Genomic DNA, 24658 nt, shown 5'->3' with positions numbered 1-24658 from the left:
AGCAGAAACATTAAGAAAACCAAAATCTCTCGTGTCTCGCTGATAAACATTTTTAATTTTTGCAAATAATCATTAACTTTAGAATTTGATGCCAGCAACACGTGACAAAGAAGTTGGGAAAGGTGGCAATAAATGCTGATAAAGTTCAGGAATGCTGATCAAACACTTAATTGGAACATCCCACAAGTGTGAAGGCGAATTGGGAACAAGTGGGTGCCATGATTGGGTATAAAAACAGCTTCCCAAAAAATGCTCTGTCTTTCACAAGAAAGGATGGGGCGAGGTACACCCCTTTGTCCACAACTGTGTGAGCAAATAGTCAAACAGTTTAAGAACAACCTTTCTCAAAGTGCAATTGCAAGAAATTTAGGGATTTCAACATCTACGGTCAATAATATCATCAAAAGGTTCAGAGAATCTGGAGGAATCACTCCACGAAATTAACATCGAATGACCGTGACCTTCGATCCCTCAGACGGCACTGTATGAAAAACCGATATCAATCTCTAAAGAATATCACCACATGGGCTCAGGAACACTTCAGAAAACCACTGTCACTAAATTCAGTTGGTCGCTACATCTCTAAGTGCAGGTTAAAGCTCTACTTTGCAAGCAAAAGCCAGTTATCAACAACACCCAAAAACACCACCGGCTTCTCGGGGCCCGAGATCATCTAAGATGGCGAGAATAAGAATGGGGCGAAAGAAACAAGCAGAAACATTAAGAAAACCAAAATCTCTCGTGTCTCGCTAAAAAAAAAGTTAATTTATCCCCAATAGGGATGTTCTGATCCGGGTTTTATGCTGTCGTGGGGTGAGATCGGCTGATACCAACACCGATCACATGTTAACTGTAAATTATTCCATTCGTTGATAGTGAGTGCTATTTCAGATACAGGTGTCAAACTCAAGGCCCGGGGGCCAGATCTGGCACACCACATCATTTGGAATGGCCCGTGAAAGGCAGAAAATATTATCAATAAAGTAGTTAATCTTTCTTTCTTTTTTTATTTTGACAGAAAAAAAGACTTTATCAATGTAATTATGCAACATATATTTTGATAATGGCTTTTTTGCCGATATCCGATATTCCCGATATTGTCCAACTCTTAATTACTGATTCCGATATCAACCCATTCCGATACATACAGTCGTGGAATGACCACATAATTATGCCTAATTTTGTTGTGATGCTTCGTTGGATGCTTCGTTGGATGCATTAAACAATGTAACAAGGTTTTCCAAAATAAATCAACTCAAGTTATGGAAAAAAAAATGCCAACATGGCACTGCCATATTTATTTTTGAAGTCACAAAGTGCATTATTTTTTTTAACATGCCTCAAAACAGCAGCTTGGAGTTTGGGACATGCTCTCCCTGAGAGAGCATGAGGAGGTTGAGGTGGGCGGGGTTGAGGTAGGGGGTAGCGGGGTTGTATATTGTAGTGTCCCGGAAGAGTTAGTGCTGCAAGGTGTTCTGGATATTTGTTCTGTTGTGTTTATGTTGTGTTACGGTGCGGATGTTCTCCCGAAATGAGTTTGTCATTCTTGTTTGATGTGGGTTCACAGTGTGGCGCATATTTGTTACAGTGTTAAAGTTGTTTATACGGCCACCCAAAGTGGGACCTTTATGGCTGTTGACCAAGTATGCCTTGCCTCCCCTTTCATGTGTGAAAACCCGTCGGTATTATGTGTTTGGGCCGGCACGCAAAGGCAGTGCCCAAAGGCACGCCCCCATTATTGATGTCTGGGTGGAAATGGGGAGAATGGTTGCCTCGGGAGATTTTTCGGGAGGGGCACTGAAATTCGGGAGCCTCCCGGGAAAATCGGAAGGGTTGGCAAGTATGACTGGGAGACGCAACTGCTCTGTACTTCTCCCTACGTCCGTGCACCACTCCATACAGCGGCGTTTTGAAAAGTCCTAAATTTTACTTTTTGAAACCAAAACCGATAATTTCTGATATTACATTTTAAAGCATTTATTGGCCGATAATATCGACAGTCCGATATTATCGGACATCTCTTCTGTTCGGACCTGATCTGGCCCTCGGGCCGTACGTTTGAGACCCCTGATTTTGATTCAGTTTTACAAATCCTGTTTCTATAAGAGTTGGGAAATTGTGTTGTATGTAAATATAAACGGAATACAATGATTTACAAATCATTTTCAACCCATATTCAATTGAATATGCTACAAAGACAACATATTTGATGTTCAAACTGATAATTTTTTTTTTATTTTTTACAAATAATCATTAGCTTTAGAATTTGATGCCAGCAACACGTGACAAAGAAGTTGGGAAAGGTGGCAATAAATACTGATAAAGTTAAGGAATGCTCATCAAACACTTATTTGGAACATCCCACAGATGTGCAGGCTAATTGGGAACAGGTGGGTACAATGATTGGGTATAACAGCTTGAATGACCGTGACCTCCGATCCCTCAGACGGCACTTTATCAAAAACCGACATCAATCTCGAAAGCATGTCACCACATGGGCTCAGGAATACTTCAAAAAACCACTGTCACTAAATACAGTTCGTCCCTACATCTGTAAGTGCAAACTAAAGCTTTACTATGCAAAGCAAAAGCCATTTATCAACAACATCCAGAAACGCCACTGGCTTTTCTGGGCCAAACACAATTTCCCAACTCATATGGAAACAGGTTTTGTATTATTGCCATTTTGGCTCTCTTGAATAAAGTCTAACTTGACAAAAAAAAGTTATATAAAAATCTGGGTAACATTGTTAAATCTTTTAAATTAGCTTAAAAAAAGACAAAGTGACGCAAAAAGGTGACACATTTGTTCATCCATTGAAACCTGAATTGAGTTCTCAATGAAAATGGAGGACACAAAGAAGTCAGAGTACTTGTGTAAAAACATCAAGGGCCCGGACAAATACTGACGATGACATCATCCCGACGACAAGGACATAGACGATACAACTCATAAAGACGTGTCGCAGCTGTAGCGAACAAGCACAAAACACAAGTAGCAATGATTGTCACACACACTAGGTAAGGTGAAATGTGTCCTCTGCATTTTACTCATTCCCTTGTTCAACCCCTGGGAGGTGAGGGGATGTGAGGGGAGCAGTGGGAAGCAGCTCAGGCTGCGCCTGGGAATCATTTTTGGTGATTTAACACCCAATCCCAACCCTTGATGCTGAGTGCCAAGCAGGAAGGTAATGGGTCCCATTTTTATAGTCTTTTATAATCTATAGTATGACTTGGCCGAAGTTTGAACTCACAACCTACCGATTACCGATCTCAGGGCGGACACTCTAACCACTAGGCCTTTGAGTAGGTTTGATTTTATCATTACTGCCACAAGTGGTGGAAATTTGTATTACAACTAAGTACAGCTGTGGTCAGTATATTTTGGCTGCCCCAATAATGGGGCCTTATGGTTAGGAAACATTGCTGTATGCCATATATTTTCGGGGCTCATGCCTGAATAGAAAGTTGAAAAACAACATTTCCAAAGAGGCCGATTTGCCAGTGCTCCGCAAAAGTCAGTGTTCAAAAACAAGAAAAAAACAATACAAAAATTGGGGGTATTTTATTTGAAGTAAGCTAAATTATCTGCCAATAGAACAAGAACATTTAGCTTGTCAAGACTTTACAAAATAAGTCAAATCAGCTAACCTCAATGAGCCTAAAAATACCTTAAAATGAGTATATTCTCACCAATAACAAGTGCACTTTTCTTGGTAGAAAACAAATATGAGACCTTTTTTCTCAATATGTTGAAAAATATTCTTAAATTAAGTAAATGCTAGTGCCATTATCTTGACATAATGATATGCGCCCGGCATTATGTTTCTTAAAACCAGCAAACTTTTACTAAAGCTAATTTTTTATTTTTTTCTTTAAAGGCAACAAGACAACCGCCTGTTAATCTTCGGGTCTCCTAGCCACTCAGGCAAATCATATTTAAAAAAAATGCATTTTTCCATCGACAACATGACATCATCACGCCAAGTGCGTGCTCTTTCATTCAATTAGTGCGCATATATACAGCCCGGCCCCCGGCCTAAACATTTTTTTTAAAGTAATTTTGAGGAATTTATCTGAATGTGCATGTACTATTTCTGTTCAAAATTGTTATAAATGTTTAAATATTAACTGTCAGTTTAGTGTACTGAGCCAACTGTACTACAATAAGAGTACATCTTTTCTATTGTTTCATTGAAAATAAAACAGCAAAGTCCATTTGGCTGTCATCTGTTTTAATTATGCGACACAATTGTGTGAAAGTCACGATTTTTTTTTTTCATGCTTGAAATAAGAAGTTATTACTTTAAAAATGTGGTTTTATACTGTGTTGATGACACAGTATAATGAGTTGATGACACAGTGTGTGTGTTTGTACAAACACGGTGTGTGTGATGCGTCAGTGCAGTAGCACTGCGTAGAAGTGCTTGTAGTTAGCGCATGTTGCATTTTGCATGTTGCATGTTGCATGCTGCTTCTGCCTGCTACTGTCTGCTTTCAGCTACTGCCACCGGCTAGCCCTCCTTACGGCGGGTGAAAAGAGGAGCCGAGCGCGTAAGCCTCCTCTTGCCGGTACACAGCCTCTCCACCACCAAGACTCCTACAGTGCCTCTTTGCGGCCACACACGGTAACTGGGACTTCGCAGTCTCAGGCCAAACTGTAGGGGATCTCGGAGCAGCAGTGGGCCCCAGAGGCGAGGTGTGCAGGCCCACCGGTGTGCGGACACGCCCTGGCATCCGCCAACCACTGCCCCATCTATGGGTGAAATATTTGTAATCCCCCCCCACCCCCACCCGCTGCCTTGTGGTACCTTTGGGAGAAGGAAAGGCTACGGGAGAAAACCCAGACAGAAAATCAGGAGTGGAGCCCCTGAGGCGACTGGGTGTCATTGCCGACCCCCTGCCGGCAGCTCCTGCAGCCAAGCCGATGCCAGATGTATTGCCTTGCTTTCCTCTGGGCCACATCGACACGGCCGAGAGGGGGATCTTGATGTCTGGGCAACTCAAGATCTCCATACTTTTCTGCCCAGGCTTGCGCCACGGAGAGGTCACGCTAGCCTCCCCCCAAATGGGAGGAAACAACACGGAAGCTGGCAGTCTTAAGTTCCACTCGATTGGCGCCAGCTTTGACGGTGGGAGGAATCATTGACTAATGATTTGGCCACCGCCCGTCTCAAGCCAGGCAGCCCCCGGTTAATTAGGTGCCAACCTGCCAGAGCCGGCGGGGGATGGGGTAAAGCACGACTAGCAAACGTCAACAAATGCACCAACGATGATCAGAAAAAAAGCGAAAACTGTGAGAAAGAAAACGAAGATACCAGCTCTTCGAGTATCAAGCTGGAATGTCAGAACAATGCGCACAGGGCTTTTGGACAGCCTTGATCTCATTGGCGACTCGCGCAAGACCGCTATCATTGACCGTGAGCTCCACCGACTCAATGTCGACATTGCTGCGCTCCAAGAGACACGTCTTGCTGTCTTTGGCTCTCTGAAGGAAAAGCCCTATACTTTCTTCTGGCAGGGAAAGAGTGCAGAGGAATTCTCGGGAATATGGTGTGGGATTTGCAGTGAATAACACTCTGCTTCCCATGATCGACCCACCGACAGGAGGGTCTGAGCGGATCCTTGTAATCCGCCTTTCTACCAGCAGCGGACCAGCAAACCTGTTGTGTGCTTATGCCCCGACCCTCTACTCACCACCAGAGTCAAAAGACAAGTTCTACGAGGAGCTTGACGCGGCTGTCAACACCATCCCGAAAAATGAGCATCTGCTACTTCTGGGAAACTTCAATGCCAGGGTAGGTGCTGACCACAAATCCTGGCCGGACTGCCTTGGTCACTTTGGAGTGGGTAGTATGAACGAAAATGGACAACGTCTGCTAGAGCTGTGCTGCTACCACAAGCTCTGCATCACGAACACCTTCTTCCAGACTAAGCCTCTGCACCGGGTATCCTGGAGACACCCCAGTTCTAAACATTGGCACCAGCTCGCCCTCATCATCACGAGACGAGAGGCCCTTAACGGCGTGCTTCTCACAAGGACGTTTCACAGTGCTGACTGCGACACGGACCATTCAATGGTCCTCAGCAAGGTCAAGCTACGACCAAAACCGATCTATCACACCAAGCAGAAGGCCCGTCCACGCATCAATGCCAGCCGCTATACAAACCCTGCTGTCACACAACGCTTCCTCACCTCCCTTGACCAAGCACTCTGTGGACCATCAATCAGGCAAATGCTGTGGACAAATGGAATTGCTTGCGTGATACCATTTACGACCAAGCCATTGCAACATACGGGAAGAGAACGAGAAGAAATACAGACTGGTTTGAGGCTAGTGCTGCTGTGATGGAGCCAGTTATAGAGGCAAAGCGTACCACTTTCCTCAAGCACAAGGGAAACCCCTCACAGAGGAACCTTGACGCCTTGAGAAGGGCCAAGAGCGAAGCCCAGCGAATGGCACGTAGCTGTGCCAACAACTACTGGCTCAAGCTCTCCTCAAACATACAAAGGGTGTCAGACACGGGAGATATCAAGGGCATGTATGAGGGGATAAAGCAAGCAACCGGCCCGTCCATCAAGAAAACAGCACCGCTGAAAGCCAAGACTGGTGAAATGATCACTGACCGCAATAAGCAGATGGAAAGATGGGCCGAACACTATACGGAGTTATATGCCACTGAGAGCATTGTGTCAGAGGCGGGTCTGAATGGAGTTGCAAACCTGCCTGTTATGATGGAGATCGACAAGGAACCCACGCAGGAAGAGCTCAGCAAAGCTATTGATAACCTTTCATGCGGCAAGGCCCCAGGTGCTGACGGGATAACACCTGATGTCATAAAACTTGGGGAACCTTCGTTACTGCCGCACCTTCACGATCTCCTTTGCCTCTGTTGGAAGGATGGAGCCGTCCCCCAGGATCTGCGTGACTCCAAGATTGTCACACTGTATAAGAACAAGGGGGACCGCAGTGACTGTAATAATTACCGTGGCATCTCCCTGCTTAACATCGTGGGGAAAGTCTTTGCTCGTGTCGCCCTTGCTAGACTCCACCTCCTTGCAGAACGTGTCTTCCCTGAGTCACAATGTGGCTTCAGAGCAGCAAGATCCACAGTGGACATGATTTTCACCCTTCGGCAGCTGCAGGAGAAGTGCCGGGAACAGAGGAGACCCTTATATCTCGCCTTTGTTGATCTCACTAAAGCATTTGACCTTTTCAGCAGAGATGGTCTTTTCAAGCTGCTTGCAAAGATTGGCTGCCCCCCAAAACTCCTCGCCATAATAAGATCATTCCACGAAAACACACAGGGTTCCGTCTGTTGGGAAGGAGAAACATCAGAGGCCTTTCCAATCCGCAGCGGCGTAAAACAGGGCTGCGTTCTTGCGCCAACCCTCTTTTGAATTTTCTTCTCCCTCGTTCTGTCTACTGCTTTCGGCACATGTTCTGAAGGTGTCCTCCTACACACGAGAGCCGATGGGAAACTTTTCAACCTTGCCCGCTTGCGCTCCAAGACCAAGGTGACCAGTGTCCTCCTGAGGGAAATGCTTTTTGCTGATGATGCAGCTCTAGCATCCCACACCGAGTCCGGGCTCCAGAGGCTGATGGACAGGCTTTCATCTGCCTGTAAAGAGTTTGGTCTCACCATCAATCTAAAGAAGACCAATGTCATGGGCCAAGATGCTGAAACTCCACTCTCCATCTCCGTCGACAATCAGAGTCTGGAATGTGTTAACACCTTTACATACCTTGGATCCGCAATCTCCAGTGACTTGTCACTTGACACAGAACGTTCCATCCGGCTTGCGAGAGCCGCCACAGTGATGGCCAGGCTGTCCAAAAGAGTATGGTCGAACAACCAGCTATCCACGCGCACTAAACTCCAGGTCTACCAAGCCTGCGTCATTAGCACACTGATGTATGGCAGCGAGGCCTGGACCACCTACACCAGACATGAGAAACAGCTTAACAGCTTCCACCTGCGCTGTCTTCGCCGCATCCTGGGAATCTCATGGCAGGACAAAGTTCCCAATATGGAAGTCTTAGATCGTGCGCACTCCACCAGCCTGTTCACCATGCTCAGCCAACGCCGCCTGAGATGGCTTGGCCATGTCCACAGGATGGACCCCAGCCAGCTACCCAGAGCTGTCCTTTACGGCGAATTGTCAACAGGCTCCAGACCTCTTGGTCGCCCCCGACTGCGTTTCAAGGATGTGTGCAAACGTGACATGAAACTGGCAGACATCGACCACAACAACTGGGAGGAAGCTACAAAAGACCGCGACGTTTGGAGGCAGACTGTTGCCACAGGAACCCGCCATGCCGAGGAGAAGCATATCTCCCTGTTGCAGGCAAGGAGACTAAAGCGGAAACTGCGTGACGTGGGACCTGCTCCTGTGTCAGAACCCTCCCCATACGTCTGCGCCAACTGCACCAGAGATTGTCACTCCAGAGTGGGGCTGTACAGCCACAGCCGCCGCTGCAAGAAAGAATGAACTCCCCCAGGCGCAACCCATCGTCACTACTGACAGACGGATGCCTATGATGATGATGACACAGCTTTGCAACACTTTATGTTCTAGTTTCAAGCATGTTTTACTCAATATAGGTCATCAAATCTCAGCAACAAGCTGTAATATCTTACTAAGATCATTTAGGACCAAAACACTTAAAACAAGTAAAACACTCTAACATAAAATCTTATGTATGGGCGCGCAAGTCCCAGGATGCCCAAAATATCCACAACCCACCCAGCCGAGTCCCACGGGGAGGGAGGATGAACGTTGGAAAAGTCCCAAATACAAACCCTATTTCCATATGAGTTGGGAAATTGTGTTAGATGTAAATATAAACAGATTACAATGATTTGCAAATCCTTTTCAACCCATATTCAGTTGAATATGCTACAAAGACAAGATATTTGATGTTCAAACTCATAAACTTGATTTCTTTTTGCAAATAATAATTAACTTAGAATTTCATGGCTGCAAGACGTGCCAAATTAGTTGGGAAAGGGCATATTCATCACTGTGTTACATCACTTTTTCTTTTAACAACACTCAACAAAACGTTTGGGAACTGAGGAAACGAATTGTTGAAGCTTTGAAAGTGGAATTCTTTCCCATTCTTGTTTTATGGAGAGCTTCAGTCATTCAACAGTCAAGGGTCTCTGCTGTCCTATTTTACGCTTCATAATGCGCCACACATTTTTGATGGGAGACAGGTCTGGACTGCAGGCGGGCCAGGAAAGTACCGCCCTCTTTTTTTACGAAGTCATGCTGTTGTAACACGTGCTGAATGTGGCTTGGCATTGTCTTGCTGAAATAAGCAGGGGCGTCCATGAAAAAGACGACGCTTAGATGGCAGCATATGTTGTTCCAAAATCTGTATGTACCTTTCAGCATTATTGGTGCCTTTACAGATGTGTAAGTCACCCATGCCTTGGGCACCAATGCACCCCCATACCATCACAGATGCTGGCTTTTGAACTTTGCGTCGATAACAGTCTGGATGGTCCGTTACCCTTTGGTACGGATGACACGATGTGGAATATTTCCAAAAACTATTTGAAATGTGGACTTGTCAGACCACAGAACACTTTTCCACTTTGCATCAGTCCATCTTAGATTATCTCGGGCCCAGAGAAGCCTGCGGCGTTTTTGGATGTTGTTGATGAATGGCTTTCGCTTTACATAGTAGAGCTTTAACTTGCACTTAGAGATGTAGCGACCAACTGTATTTAGTGACAGTGGTTTTCTGAAGTGTTCCTGAGCCCATGTGGTGATATCCTTTATAGATTGATGTTGGTTTTTGATACAGTGCCTTCTGAGGGATCGAAGGTCACGGTCATTCAATGTTGGTTTCCGGCCATGCCGCTTACGTGGAGTGATTTCTCCAGATTCTCTGAACCTTTTGATGATGTTATGGACCGTAGATGTTGAAATCCCTAAATTTCTTGCAATTGCACTTTGAGAAATGTTGTTCTTAAACTGTTTGACTAGCAGTTGTGGACAAAGGGGTGTACCTCGCCCCATCCTTTCTTGTGAAAGACTGAGCATTTTTTGAGAAGCTCTTTTCATACCCAATCATGGCACCCACCTGTTCCCAATTATCCTGCACACCTGTGGGATGTTCCAAATAAGTGTTTGATGAGCATTCCTCAACTTTATCAGTATTTATTGCCACCTTTCCCTACTTCTTTGTCACGTGTTGCTGGCATCAAATTCTAAAGTTAATGATTATTTGCAACACAAATAAAAAGTTTGAGTTTGAACATGAAATATGTTGTCTTTGTAGCATATTCAACTGAATATGGGTTGAAAAGGATTTGCAAATCATTGTATTCCGTTTATATTTACATCTAACACAATTTCCCAACTCATATGGAAACAGGGTTTGTACTTAGATTTCAGTTTTTGCAGTGTGTATGGTTGTCGCTAACATGTGGCTAATTTATAAGGAAACGCAGTCTGGTGTAGTTGCAGTGGGGGGTGGTGTGAACGCAACATGGCTGCTAATTTACTCAGTTAAGAGCCAAATGGCAGACAGACTGTCTCCCTGCATGTCATCTCTCCATCTTTGTTGTGTGTGTGTGTGTGCGCATGTGTGCGCACAGCTGGGGTGTAAGTTGTTATCGGCATCACTGAAAGGCGGATGCTTGTACGTAATGTGCTTACACGTGCACTTAGTGTAGTGCAGGACTCGTGTCAGTCATAAGGAGCAAGGAGGACTTTTGAGAGTGAATGTTTGGCTTCGGGAAGTGTTGTTGGACTCGCAGGGTACCTGTGCTGAGAAATGGCCTTGTCAGACACCTGTGTGTGTGTGTGTGTGTGTGTGTGTGTGTGTGTGTGTGTGTGTGTGTGTGTGTGTGTGTGTGTGTGTGTGTGTGTGCGTGTGCGTGTGTGTGTGTACACGATGGATGGGCCATATTGTGCAGCGAGAGAAAAAGGATGCACAAAGGAGCACCGCGCTAGCTGATCCTCGCAGGTTAATATTGACACAGCCTTGGCACATACCATCATCAATCACTTTTTATTTTTCCCTGCACTCCTTCTGGGGTTTGCCTGTCGCTAGGCACAGTTCCTGCTAATTTCAAGCCCAATTAAAGAATCTGTAGCGCATGCTGCTGCCTTTTTGGCACCTTGGGGCCAAATTTGCTCCGTGGCGCGGCTTAGAAAGGACAGGGAGAGTTGGCAGGAATGGTAAGTACTCGGATGTCTGATAATGGCTTTTTTGCAGATATCCGATATTGCCCAACTCTTAGTTACTGATTCTGATATCAACCGATATCGATATATACGGTCGGGGAATGAACACATTATTTTGCCTGATTTTGTTGTGATGCCCCGCTGGATGCATTAAACAATGTAACAAGGTGTTCCAAAATAAAACAACTCAAGTTATGGAAAAAAATGCCAACATAGCACTGCCATATTTATCATTGAAGTCACAAAGTGCATTCTTTTTTTTAACATGCCTCAAAACAGCAGCTTGGAATTTGGGACATGCTCTCCCTGAGAGAGCATGAGGAGGTTGAGGTGGGCGGGGTTATAGGTACAAGGTAGCGGGGGGTGTATAATGTAGCGTCCCTGAAGATTTAGTGCTGCAAGGGGTTCTGGGTATTTGTTCTGTTGTGTTACGGTGCGGCTGTTCTCCCGAAATGTATTTGTCGTTCTTGTTTGGTGTGGGTTCACAGTGTGGTGAATATTTGTAACAGTGACAAAGTTGTTTATACGGCCATCCTCCGTGTGACCTGTATGGCTGTTGACCAAGTATGCTTGTCCAGGGTGTACTACGCCTTCCGCCCGATTCTAGCTGAGATAGGCACCAGCGTCCCCCGGAATAAGCGGTAGAAATGGATGGATGGATGGAAAAATGCATTTTTGAAAATGTACGTTTTTCAGAATAACATACTGTAAAACTGCTACGGATAAAAAATGTAACTTGCAAAAATGGGGGAGAAAGTGTTTCTTTAAAGCTACATTAGCCAATAACTGTGCTGTTTCTGCTGATGTTGTATTTGCATGCGATCTTCCCTGACAGTACCGATAATTTATTTAATCTCAGATATTACATTTTAAAAACATTTATCGCCCGATAGTATGAGCAGCCCAATATTTTCGGACATCTCTAGTAACTACCAAATATGAGCACTAAAGATATGACATTGTTATTTAGTCATTATTTATTTATAAGCTCCTGCTTATGAAAATAGCTATGTAAATAAAGTTTTGATTGGTTTTACTGTCAACTTTATTTACATAGCTATTTTCATATGCAGGAGCTTATAAATAAATAACAATGTCATATCTTTAGTGTTCGTATTTGGTAGTTACCCTTTTACTGTGGCAGCACGGTGGACCAGGGGTTATTGCGAAGGTCCTGGGTTAGATCCTGCGCTCGTTATCTTTCTGTGTGGAGTATGTATGGCCTAAAATCAATTATTATTATTAATATTGTTATTATTATTATGATAGGTTGATTGGCAACATTAAATGGCCCCTAGTGTGTGAATGTTGTCTATCTGTGTTGGCCCTGTGATGAGGTGGCGACTTGTCCAGGGTGTACAGCGCCTTCCGCCCGAATGCAGCTGAGATAGGCTCCAGCAACCCCAAACGGGATAATCGGTAGGAAATGGATGGATGGATGGACACCTGATAGCATTAGCCGTAACTGCACTTGTTGTCCATATTGATAAAAATAGTGTTCATGTATGAGATCTAGGCCTGCCAATTATGGCCTAAGTAATAATTAAAATATTGTTATCAATATTGAATTCATGATGACTGATTAAGTAAAGCAGTGTTGGGGTGTGAACGTAACACTATCGTGTCATTTGTAATGTCCAATAGAAAGGCTATATATACATGTTATACATATATTGAAAGACAAATACTGGTTATTTTTATTCTTTAAAAATGTCAACTTGTCGGCTTTTGTCATTACATGCTTTCATCTCTATTTTTACATTTTGGTAGAGGGAGTTGTTTTTTTTTTATTATTTATTTATGTTTATGTACATGAAGATGCTGTATTGGGACATATCCATTATGATCTGGAGCACAAATATGTCGTATAGGAATTAACCATACACAATAAAACATGAACAAAACGCCGTGTAACATTAATTTTTTTTTAAGTAATATGTACCTTCATGACATGAAAAAAACCCCACAAATAATGTAAAATAACATGGCATTTACTTTTTGATATCAAAATAAAACACACAGCAGTTTGGCTTATGAAGTTGAAGTATAATTAACAAGCGTTGTTCTTACCCAACACCTCTCTAGTGTTTCAGTACAACAACCCCCAAAAAAATGGAGTAATACCTCTCACATCGAATACACAATTTTCACAGCCTTCGTTCAGTTCGATGAGATGACAACATTTTAGCTCAGGGGTAGGGGACCTATGGCTCTCGAGCCGGATGCAGCTCTTTTGATGACTTCATCTGGCTCTCAGATAAATCTTAGCTGACATTGCTTAACACGATAAGTAATGAATAATTCCGCTGGTAATCACAGTGTTAAAAATAACTTTCAAAATATCCTCATGCATTTTAATCCATCCATCCGTTTTCTACTGCACCTGTTCAAGAAGTTGCATTAATGGTAAGAAGTATTTTATTTATTATTGGATAGGTTGATTGGCAACACTAAATTGGCCCTAGTGTGTGAATGTGAGTGTGAATGTTGTCTGTCTATCTGTGTTGGCCCTGCGATGAGGTGGCGACTTGTCCAGGGTGTACCCTGCCTTCCGCCCGATTGTAGCTGAGATAGGCGCCAGCGCCCCCGCGACCCCGAAAGGGAACAAGCGGTAGAAAATGGATGGATGGATGGATGGTTAGCTTCAGAATAGCAATGCTATTAAAAAGATAAGATATGTATCATACACCAAAATGTTGGTCTTACTTAAAACCGAACGCATTTAGTTTTATTCAGTGTTAAAAAAATATAATATGGCTCTCACAGAAATACATTTAACAATGTTTGACATTCATGGCCCTCTGAGCCAAAAACGTTCCCGACCCCTGTTTTAGCTTGTATTGATGTTATTTGAACATTGATAAAGTTTGCAGTTAAATAAAGGACGATCTGCACGTCCCAGTAAATAAACTAAAGACTTTGTTAACAAGTTGTGACAACGTTCACGACATATCACCGCTTCCATTCTCCTTCGCTGTATACTTTTATTGTGGGGACAATTGCGTCCGTCTCCAATATTGTCCACACCTGTCTCCATCTAAACACTGGAGTGCGCTCTTAAATGCACTCTGGGAAGCGAGGTCAAATGACCTTAAACCAAGCGCTTGGCTCCGTTTACTCCGAGGGGATCTCTCCGGAGCTTGTCCGCCATGATTATCAAGCTAAATGCGCCTGACTTCCTGTTGCCTAAAACGCATTAATAAATGACGGTTTTTCGGTAATTAAAAAATTTGCGAATTATCATTATACCGTTTATTGTTACACCCCTTTAACAAGTAAAAAGTCAAGCATGTTCTTGCAACAAATGTCGGTCAAATTTGGGGCATTGCGGGAAAGACTTGGGCAGTTGGCGCAGTTGCCTTGGTTAAATTCCAACCCTGCAAGCATATTTAAAATGCAGCCACTGCCTTCATGTGGAGTATTTAAAAAATAAACAGGAAAAATAGGAGTTGCCCTCAGTTGCTTGACAAAACTGTATTTACGGTTGTATGACAATGAAGATTTGAATCAGTTTTACTTAAACTGCCTCATTTGGTTTTCATTTAGTTCCGTAAAAAAACAACAGTTGTTCGGCAGGTCTGAATGAATAAGTCGAGCAAATATGTCTTACAAGCAATTTAGCTTTGCAAAAAAAATCATGGCTGCAACGCACGCATCTGTTAATCATTCCAAGACAGAACGCTAAAAACAAAACACTACTTTTTGCTCGACAAACAACAACCCGTTAATGCAACTTTTTCATCCATCAGTCGCTGCATGTGCCTGTGAATTACCATAATGTGTCAATGGCGGCTGCTTTAAGAGCAAACATTTAATTGCCAACCCATAAATCACAAAATGTCTCTGGGTGCATATTGTCTCTCATCGCCGCAGATAAATCCCAACGTGGAATTGGGATAAGAAATATTGTAGAAGTAGTAACATGTATGTGCAATAATGTTTTATATATATATATATATATATATATATATATATATATATATATATATATATATATATATATATATATATATATGTATATATATATATATATGTATATATATATATGTATATATATATATGTATATATATATATATATATATATTTATACACACACACAGTGGGGCAAAAAAGTATTTAGTCAGCCACCGATTGTGCAAGTTCTCCCACTTAAAATGATGACAGAGGTCTGTAAATTTCATCATAGGTACACTTCAACTGTGAGAGACACAATGTGAAAAAAAATCCAGGAATTTACATTGTAGGAATTTTAAAGAATTTATTTGTAAATTATGGTGGAAAATAAGTATTTGGTCAACCATTCAAAGCTCTCACTGATGAAAAGAGGTTTTGGCTCAAAATCTCACGATACATGGCCCCATTTATTCCTTCCTTAACACGGATCAATCGTCCTGTCCCCTTAGCAGAAAAACAGCCCCAAAGCATGATGTTTCCACCCCCATGCTTCACAGTAGGTGTGGTGTTCTTGGAATGCAACTCAGTATTCTTCTTCCTCCAAACACGACAAGTTGAGTTTATACCAAAAAGTTCTATTTTGGTTTCATCTTCTGACCACTTGACATTCTCCCAATCCTCTGCTGTATCATCCATGTATCCATTTTGGTATATGAATGGTTGACCAAATACTTATTTTCCACCATAATTTACAAATACATTCTTTAAAATTTCTACAATGGGAATTCCTGTATTTTTTTTTTACATTTTGTCTCTCACAGTTGAAGTGTACCTATGATGAAAATTACAGACCTCTGTCATCATTTTAAGTAGGAGAACTTGCACAATCAGTGGCTGACTAAATACATTTTTGCCCTACTGTGTGTATGTATATATATATGTGTGTATATATATATATATATATATATATATATATATATATCTCACGTCATCGATTGGAAAATGCATTTTTAGGCAATGTTATTTGCCTGAGCGGCTCGTAGACTCTGAGAGTAACAAGCAACATGCGGTAGAAAATTGATTAGAAAGGACAGACTTAAAAAATATATATATAAATATATATATATATATCTATATATTTTTCAACTTGGGACTTCCCGCGGGCCAGATCTCGAACACTGGCGGGCCGGGTCCGGGCCGTAGTTTGGGGACCACTGCCGTAGATATTATGTGTTTGGGCCGGCACGTAAATGCAGTGCCTCAAGGCACGCCCCCAATATTGCTGTCTGGGTGGAAATGGGAAGAAATTCGGAAGATTTTCGGGAGTGGCACTGAATCTCTGGAGTCTGCCGGGAAAATCGTGTACGAAGTGGTACACATCCGTGTACCACTTCGTACAACGGCGTTTTAAAAAATCATGTATTAAACTTTTTGAGACAGATACTGATAATTTACGATATTACATTTTAAAGCATTTATTGGCCGATATTATCGGAGATCTCTAGCTATAACCAAAGCACAATACCCAACCAATGCACTGTCCAGCTTTGGTAGTAAAACAACACAAAGTGGTGTATAACTCTAAAATGCATGATGTCTTAAACACGTCAAAGGGTGACATCACAGTTGTATCAATGCTGTGGCGTCGGATGTCCTCCTTGCAGCATGCATCTAATGTGTGTAAATGCCTCCGATTTCCCTCAGCCAGGTGACATCTATTTATTACTGGCTGTAGCAGGACAACAGCCCAGGTGAAAACACTCCTTTTGTGTTATGCACACCAGTCCCTCGAGCCAAAGCACACACTCAAACACATGCACATGTTTTCATTCTGTCATACGCTAGTTCCCCCCCCCCCCCCCCCCCCAAAAAAAATCCTGAAATTAAAAAATGCATAATTAGATTGTGTAATTAGTCACAAATGTGGGGTTATTAAGTGTGTGTGCCTCACAATACGCCTGGGTTCGATCCCAGGCCTCGGGGGTCTTTCTGTGTGGAGTTACATGTCCTCCCCGTGACTGCGTGGATTCCCTCCGGGTACTCCGGCCTCCTGCCACCTCCAAAGACATGCACGTGGGGATAGGTTGATTGGCAACACTAAATGGTCACTAGTGTGTAAATGTTGTCTGTATATCTGTGTTGGCCCTGCGATGAGGTAGCGACTTGTCCAGGGTGTACGCCGCCTTCTCCCCCGAGAGGGACGAGCGGTAGGAAAATGGATGGATGTTATTTACAATGGGGCTCAATGATGACATTTTTAATGCTGGTTTTGAAACATTGGGTTTAAAAATGCAATCCCAGCATCTGCTTGAACAAGGAAAAAGTTTAAAGTTTAACATGAAAAGGACTCTCACTATTATGTTAGATCCACTATGGACTGGACTCTCACTATTATGTTAGATCCACTATGGACTGGACTCTCACTATTATGTTAGATCCACTATGGACTGGACTCTCACTATTATGTTAGATCCACTATGTACTGGACTCTCACTATTATGTTGGATCCACTTTGGACTGGACTCTCACACTGTTAGATCCACTATGGACTGGACTCTCACTATTACAGTATGTTAGATCCACTATGGACTGGACTCTCACTATTACAGTATGTTAGATCCACTATGTACTGGACTCTCACTATTATGTTAGACCCACTATGGACTGGTCTCTCACTATTATGTTAGATCCACTATGGACTGGACTCTCACTATTATGTTAGATCCACTATGGACTGGACTCTCACTATTATGTTAGATCCACTATGTACTGGACTCTCACTATTATGTTGGATCCACTTTGGACTGGACTCTCACACTGTTAGATCCACTATGGACTGGACTCTCACTATTACAGTATGTTAGATCCACTATGGACTGGACTCTCACTATTACAGTATGTTAGATCCACTATGTACTGGACTCTCACTATTATGTTAGACCCACTATGGACTGGTCTCTCACTATTATGTTAGATCCACTATGTACTGGACTCTCACTATTATGTTAGATCCACTTTGGACTGGACTCTCACACTGTTAGATCCGCTATGGACTGGACTCTCACTATTACAGTATGTTATATCCGCTATGGACTGGACTCTTCACTATTATGTTAGATCCACTATGGACTGGACTTTCACTATTATGTTAGTTCCACTATGGACTGGACTCTCACTATTACGTTAGATCCACTATGTACTGGACTTTCACTATTATGTTAGATCCACTATGGGCTGGACACTCACTATTATGTTCGATCCACTATGGACTGGACTCTCACTATTATGTTAGATCCACTTTGGACTGGACTCTGACTATTATGTTGGATCCACTTTGGACTGGACTCTCACACTGTTAGATCCACTATGGACTGGACTCTCACTATTACAGTGTGTTAGATCCACTATGGACTGGACTCCCACTATTATGTTAGATCCACTATGGACTGGTCTCTCACTATTATGTTAGATCCACTATGTACTGGACTCTCACTATTATGTTAGATCCACTTTGGACTGGACTCTCACACTGTTAGATCCGCTATGGACTGGACTCTCACTATTACAGTATGTTATATCCACTATGGACTGGACTCTCACTATTATGTTAGACCCACTATGGACTGGACTTTCACTATTATGTTAGTTCCACTATGGACTGGACTCTCACTATTACGTTAGATCCACTATGTACTGGACTTTCACTATTATGTTAGATCCACTATGGGCTGGACACTCACTATCAGGTTCGATCCACTATGGACTGGACTCTCACTATTATGTTAGATCCACTATGGACTGGACTCTCACTATTACGTTAGATCCACTATTGACTGGACTCTCACACTGTTAGATCCACTATGGACTGGACTCTCACTATTACAGTATGTTAGATCCACTATGGACTGGACTCCCACTATTATGTTAGATCCACTATGGACTGGACTCTCCCTATTATGTTAGATCCACTATGGACTATGGACTATTATGTTAGATCCACTATGTACTGGACTTTCACTATTATGTTAGATCCACTATGGGCTGGACTCTCACTATTATGTTAGATCCACTATGGACTGGACTCTCAATATCATGTTAGATCCACTGTGGACTGAACGCTCAAAATATTATGTTAGATCCACTATGGACTGGACACTCACTATCATGTTGGATCCACTGTGGACTGAACGCTCAAAATATTATGTTAGATCCACTATGGACTGGACTCTCACTATCATGTTAGATCCACTATGGACTGGACTCTCACTATTATGTTAGATCCACTATGGACTGGACTCTCACTATTATGTTAGATCCACTATGGACTGGACTCTCACTATTATGTTAGATCCACTTTGGACTGGACTCTCACTATTACGTTAGATCCACTTTGGACTGGACTCTCACTATTATGTTAGATCCACTATGTACTGGACTCTCACTATTATGTTAGATCCACTTTGGACTGAGCTCTCACTATTATGTTGGATCCACTTTGGACTGGACTCTCACCGTTATGTTAGATCCACTATGGACTGGACTCTCACTATTATGTTAGATCCACTTTGGACTGGACTCTCCCTATTATGTTAGATCCACTTTGGACTGGACTCTCACTATTATGTTAGATCCACTATGGACTGGACTCTCACTATTATGTTTGATCCACTATGTACTGGACTTTCACTATTATGTTAGATCCACTGTGGGCTGGACTTTCACTAATATGTTAGATCCACTATGGACTGAACCCTCAAAATATTATGTTAGATCCACTATGGACTGGACTCGCACTATCATGTTAGATCCACTGTGGACTGAACGCTCACAATTTTGTTAGATCCACTATGGACTTGACTCTCACTATTATGTTAGATCCACTATGGACCGGACTCTTAATATAGAGAAACAACCAAAATTATGGCCAAAAACAAGCAGGAAAATGTAAATGTTTTGTAAAGAAGGCCACATTTTTTAAAATTCATCTTGCTTGCATTTTTCTTCCTCCCAGCGGTGGTGTAATTATGAAGAGACGTTGAGGTCGTTCTGTAATCGACACGGCTACGACGGAATGCTGTTTCTCTTGTCTGTCAACGACTCGCTTCGTCCTCCTCGCCAACAGGTGGCAGTCTACTCTAGCAACACAGGCCTCTTCAACCAGGTAAAACGGCGGCCAGGCCACCCGAAATGGTACGGTCGAACATGACTTTTCGTTGCTAGATATTCCAAATGGGGCCGTCTGTCATTTCAGATCTGCTGCGAGTTGGAGACGACGTCTAGCTGGTGTCTCTCAGGTGAATTAGAGGCCAGGGGGTGTTACCAGGTCTATCACACCGCCCTAAACACCTCTACTTCGAGTACCTCTCTGCTGGTAGAGGAGGTGCGCTGTGTGCTCAAGGAGCTGGTGGATCGGCGGATCTCTGTGCTGGCCTGTCACCCGAGCAGCAGGACGTCCTCCACTGAGGGTGTGGCCGGCAGCGTGGAATTCTCCCAAGGATCATCAGGCATCAATGACATGGACGGCTCTGACACGGAGAGAGGTGAAGGAGGTAGTGGAGCTGTGGTAGCAATAGAGAGGTAAGTAAAAGACCGGGCTTCAGATTTCAAAACCCATTCGAGAAACCATCATTGTGAATTTTCCCAACTGTATTTTTGTCGTCCAGCAGGGGGGTGGCACAGGGTGAGGAGGACTCGGGAGGAGTCGGCGCAAGTGGGGAGCTTCTGAGCCCTGACAGTGGTATGAACACCATCCGCAGCAGCCGTTCCTCCAAGGAGAGTTCGGTGTTCCTCAGTGATGACAGCCCGGTTGGCGAAATTCTTGGCGCAGGTCCAGGGGGTCTCTTGCTGAGGAACCCCTCTCCTTTGGGCTTATGCTCTCTCTCCCCTCCTGTCCCTCCTGAGAGAAGGAGGCGGCGCTCCAGCAAAAAGAGGAGTGACCATTTGGACCAGTTTAGTTTTGATCCACTTCATCCACATCCCATCCTTCCAAATACTGGGGGAAAGTTAGACGATGACAGGCAAACCGTAGGAAGCTCAAGCCTGTCCGAATACGAAGAACTAAACATGCTGGATTTCTCTGCGCACAGTTCTTTGGGCGGTTTTGAAAGTAGGCAGCCTTCAACTGATCCTGAAGGTCAAATCCATGAGATCGAGGTGATTGACACCCTTGTTCCTCCGACCCCGGTCAACAGTCTGGTAGGGAGTCACCCATCCAGCAGTTGCGGTCTCAGGTTTTTCCCCGAGGATGTGGTGGAGAGGATCAGTGGCTTGCAGCACAAAGACAGTGTCTCTTCGTCCTTGTCTGAAACCTGGGAGGAACTTGGCTTTGACCCATCTTCCAATGACACCTGGAATAGAACCAGAGAGAGCCCACTGACCCTGGAGGATCTAAGGTGCAAAGATTCAGAAAGGGGCATGACAGGAAGGCCAAGTAGGGAAGAGAAGTCCCGGAGGGACTTAAGCCTTGAGCCGCAACTTAGTCTGATCACTGAGCAAACAGACTCAAGAGACAACTGGAACCCAGGTGCTGTACTGAGAGATCAGTGGAACGCAGTAACTGTGGCTGATCTGCAGCTGACCCCACCAGAGGAGGAAGTACTTAGACAAGACAAAGCAGGTATCTTTGGAGTAAAGAAAATTACTTCACAGAAGAAGAAAACCATCCTAAACACGTTAACACCTGACACCTCCAAGGAGGACGATGAAGAGGCCCAGGGGAAAATAGGCAGCAGATCTACACTGGACTTCTGGACCTACTCAGCAGAGAAGGGCTTTCTGAAATCTGACAGCGGAACCACAACATCTTATCCTGAATCACTAGATATGTGGAATATGACCATTCGGGATGACAGTTTCTCGCCCCTCACCACCCCTGACAATTTGTCTGCAGACTCTGGGTCTTTTTGCGGGGCAAATACTAACGTGGGTGCTGGTGCTTCTGTACAAAGTCCACAGGGATTATCTTATGGTAGCATGGCAATGTGGAACACTACCATACAGGAGGACAGCTCTTCATCAGCAAGCCCAGAAGGACCCGGAAATGACCATAGCAGTCACACTGGTTTATTGGATGGATGTGATAATCCTAAATCATGGGGAGGAGGAGCGGCAGGAAAGGATATTAAGTGGAACGGTCAAAACCAGAATGTCCAAATAGTCATAGAGGGGGAAGAAGATAGAATATCACATAGTTGTGACCCTGTCTCAGTTCCACACATGGTAATCTCCACCTCAGAGTATGATAATGTGAGATCGTTGTCCTCCATTGAAGTCTACACTAGTCATGCTGTGGATATGATCCACCTTGGAGAGCAGTCCAGCCCGTTTGTTGCTGTGACCAAACCTACTGATGACAAAACAAGACAGACCGAATCTGATCTGGGTGTTTCCGATAAAGTATTTATTTTTGAAGGACATAGTGAGTTGAGTAACGTAACCACGAGCTGCAGTAATTCAGAGAAAGATGACTCCATAGACCAACCATGTCTTAGTTCTCCATTTATTGTAGTTGACAACTCTCTGGCTGATGATTCTCTAGACCTAAGCCCAGGTAGTTTATGTCTTGGACTGGCACCCCAATCAAACTGTCAACCAGGAAGTGTTCCCGACGTCAACAACCAAATTCAAGAAGGTTCAGTGGAGGGTCCCACAAGAGCTACCGTGTTACGGAGCCCTGGTGGGGAGAGAGAGACCACCAAGTCAAGCCCAGACAGCCTTCACCCAGGCAGTCAAGACGAACTCCGCTCCAATTCCGATGGGGATTCTTCATCTGGTCTGGAAATGGAATACATTATTCTTCCTGGCACTGTAAAGGAGGCAGAGAGGGAAAGTGAACACAGACCTAGAGGACCAAGGAAGCCCATGGAGACATTCGGCATGCTGTCTTATGCTGTTTCAGTGCTAAATGCTCAAACCACAGAGAAAACCAGGCAACTCCAAGTAGCTCAACACAACACTGAGTCATCGTTATCTTCTGAGACGTTCAAGAAAAGCACTCCTATTCAAGATAAAACTGAAGCTTCTTGCCAGTACGAATCAAGGCAAGAAGTTCAAGAAGGGAACTTGGAGGACAAACAGAGTAGCGTGGTCAGAAGCATGTCGCCCTCAATGAGACATCCATCCGATCACTTCCTAAAAACAAGAGAGGAGGTTTACGTCCATTCCCAAATCTCCATGGAAGACTCGGATTCAGACAGTGGGCGGTCACCGGCCACCACTACTCCACCACCCCCTCCCATGTCGTCAGGCAATTTCCAGGGCTGGGGGGCACCTTCACCCAGGCATGACAGCCCTCGGTCATCATGTGACTCCCCGTCACTTGGTAACAGCTCCGCATCCCGCCCCAGTTCTTCGGTTACCACTCCTGTGAGCGAGTCGGGAGGCCCAGGTACCAAAACTCTTGGATTACCTTTCTCTGGAGATTTAATGGAGGAAGAGAACGATGAGGAAGAAGCGGTTAAAGAGCAGCCGAAGTCGAGGCTAAGCTCCCATGATCTGTTGAGTTTCACAGAGGAAATTGTTGAAGGTTGTCAACTCCAGCCAACCAGCGGAATGTTTCAAGAGGACATATTTGATTATTATGGACATACTGGTAGGACTGATGGTAGTAGCTCACTTGGACATCACATCGGAGCTCACCGAAACTATTCTCCACATTTAGGGTAAGTGGAACATATTAATGCTAAATTATTATTTTTGGTTGTTTTTGATTGTACAGTGGACAACACATTTAAGATTGTTTTAATTTCTGTGATATGGTACTTACCTTAATTTATAACAGACAAAAAAATTGCGTGTGCGCGCGTGTGGTGTCAAAGCGCTTTGACTACCTTAAAGGTAGAAAAGTGTTTACCATATATGAGGATGATAAGCAAAATTCAAAAAATTTCAAAATATTTTCAGGGGCCATCTTATATTTTGGTTAATATATATATATATATATATATATATATATATATATATATATATATATATATATAATAACTGTCTCCACTTACATACAGACTGGGTGGGGATGTAGATCAATTGATGAAAAAATACTCTCCTTCTTTTGTTTTGAATCTGAGTGTTTGTTTCTTTACTTAAATTTAGAAATAGTAGCCAATACCTCATTTAAGTTTTAAGTACAGGATGTAATTTTTCTTGTTTGTGTTCATTACAACTTATTTTCAATACTGATACTGTCTCAATTGGAGACTTCAAATTATTCATGGATGTGAATGTTTGTTTGTGTATATACGCCTTGTATTTTACTGGCTAGCAGTCCATGTCTTCCCGGCCCAGTGAATCACTACACTCTGTGTCAGGTTCAAACACTAGTGACATCTATTAAACAAGACATGAAGCAAGGAATTAAACAGGGACAGAATTGAATTCGGTTCAATTGAAGAGAAACGCTTGGGCTGTACTCTTTGTACACTCTCCCAATGTGCTCTGACTAAATATTGTACACCTTCTCTTTTATTTGAACTTTCCCTGATTACATGGCAACAGCTGTTTCTAAGGGAGGGGGGTTGTAAACAACCATCGCCTTTGATTACAAACAGTTCAAAGAAAAG

The 24658-nt window shown here is 43.4% G+C and overlaps 2 protein-coding genes across 6 annotated transcripts in view; one reads left to right on the top strand and one right to left on the bottom strand.

Annotated features, from left to right (window-relative positions):
- Nucleotides 1-24658, bottom strand: part of LOC133558151 (uncharacterized) — a 192932-nt gene that overhangs the window by 104072 nt on the left and 64202 nt on the right. The gene's annotated exons all lie outside the window — the stretch shown is intronic.
- Nucleotides 1-24658, top strand: part of LOC133553664 (protein prune homolog 2-like) — a 149442-nt gene that overhangs the window by 65609 nt on the left and 59175 nt on the right. For all 5 annotated transcript variants that reach the window (XM_061902133.1, XM_061902142.1, XM_061902162.1 and 2 more), the window contains 3 exons: nt 20113-20262; nt 20353-20678; nt 20765-23761. In XM_061902133.1, the coding sequence (XP_061758117.1) occupies nt 20113-20262; nt 20353-20678; nt 20765-23761 (3473 nt within the window). The remainder of the gene's footprint in view (nt 1-20112; nt 20263-20352; nt 20679-20764; nt 23762-24658) is intronic.

This window comes from Nerophis ophidion, linkage group LG01 (genome assembly GCF_033978795.1).
Source record: "Nerophis ophidion isolate RoL-2023_Sa linkage group LG01, RoL_Noph_v1.0, whole genome shotgun sequence".
Lineage (NCBI taxonomy): Eukaryota > Metazoa > Chordata > Actinopteri > Syngnathiformes > Syngnathidae > Nerophis > Nerophis ophidion.
The sequence above is the reverse complement of the archived record's forward strand: the minus strand, read 5'-3'. Positions and strand labels throughout refer to the sequence as shown.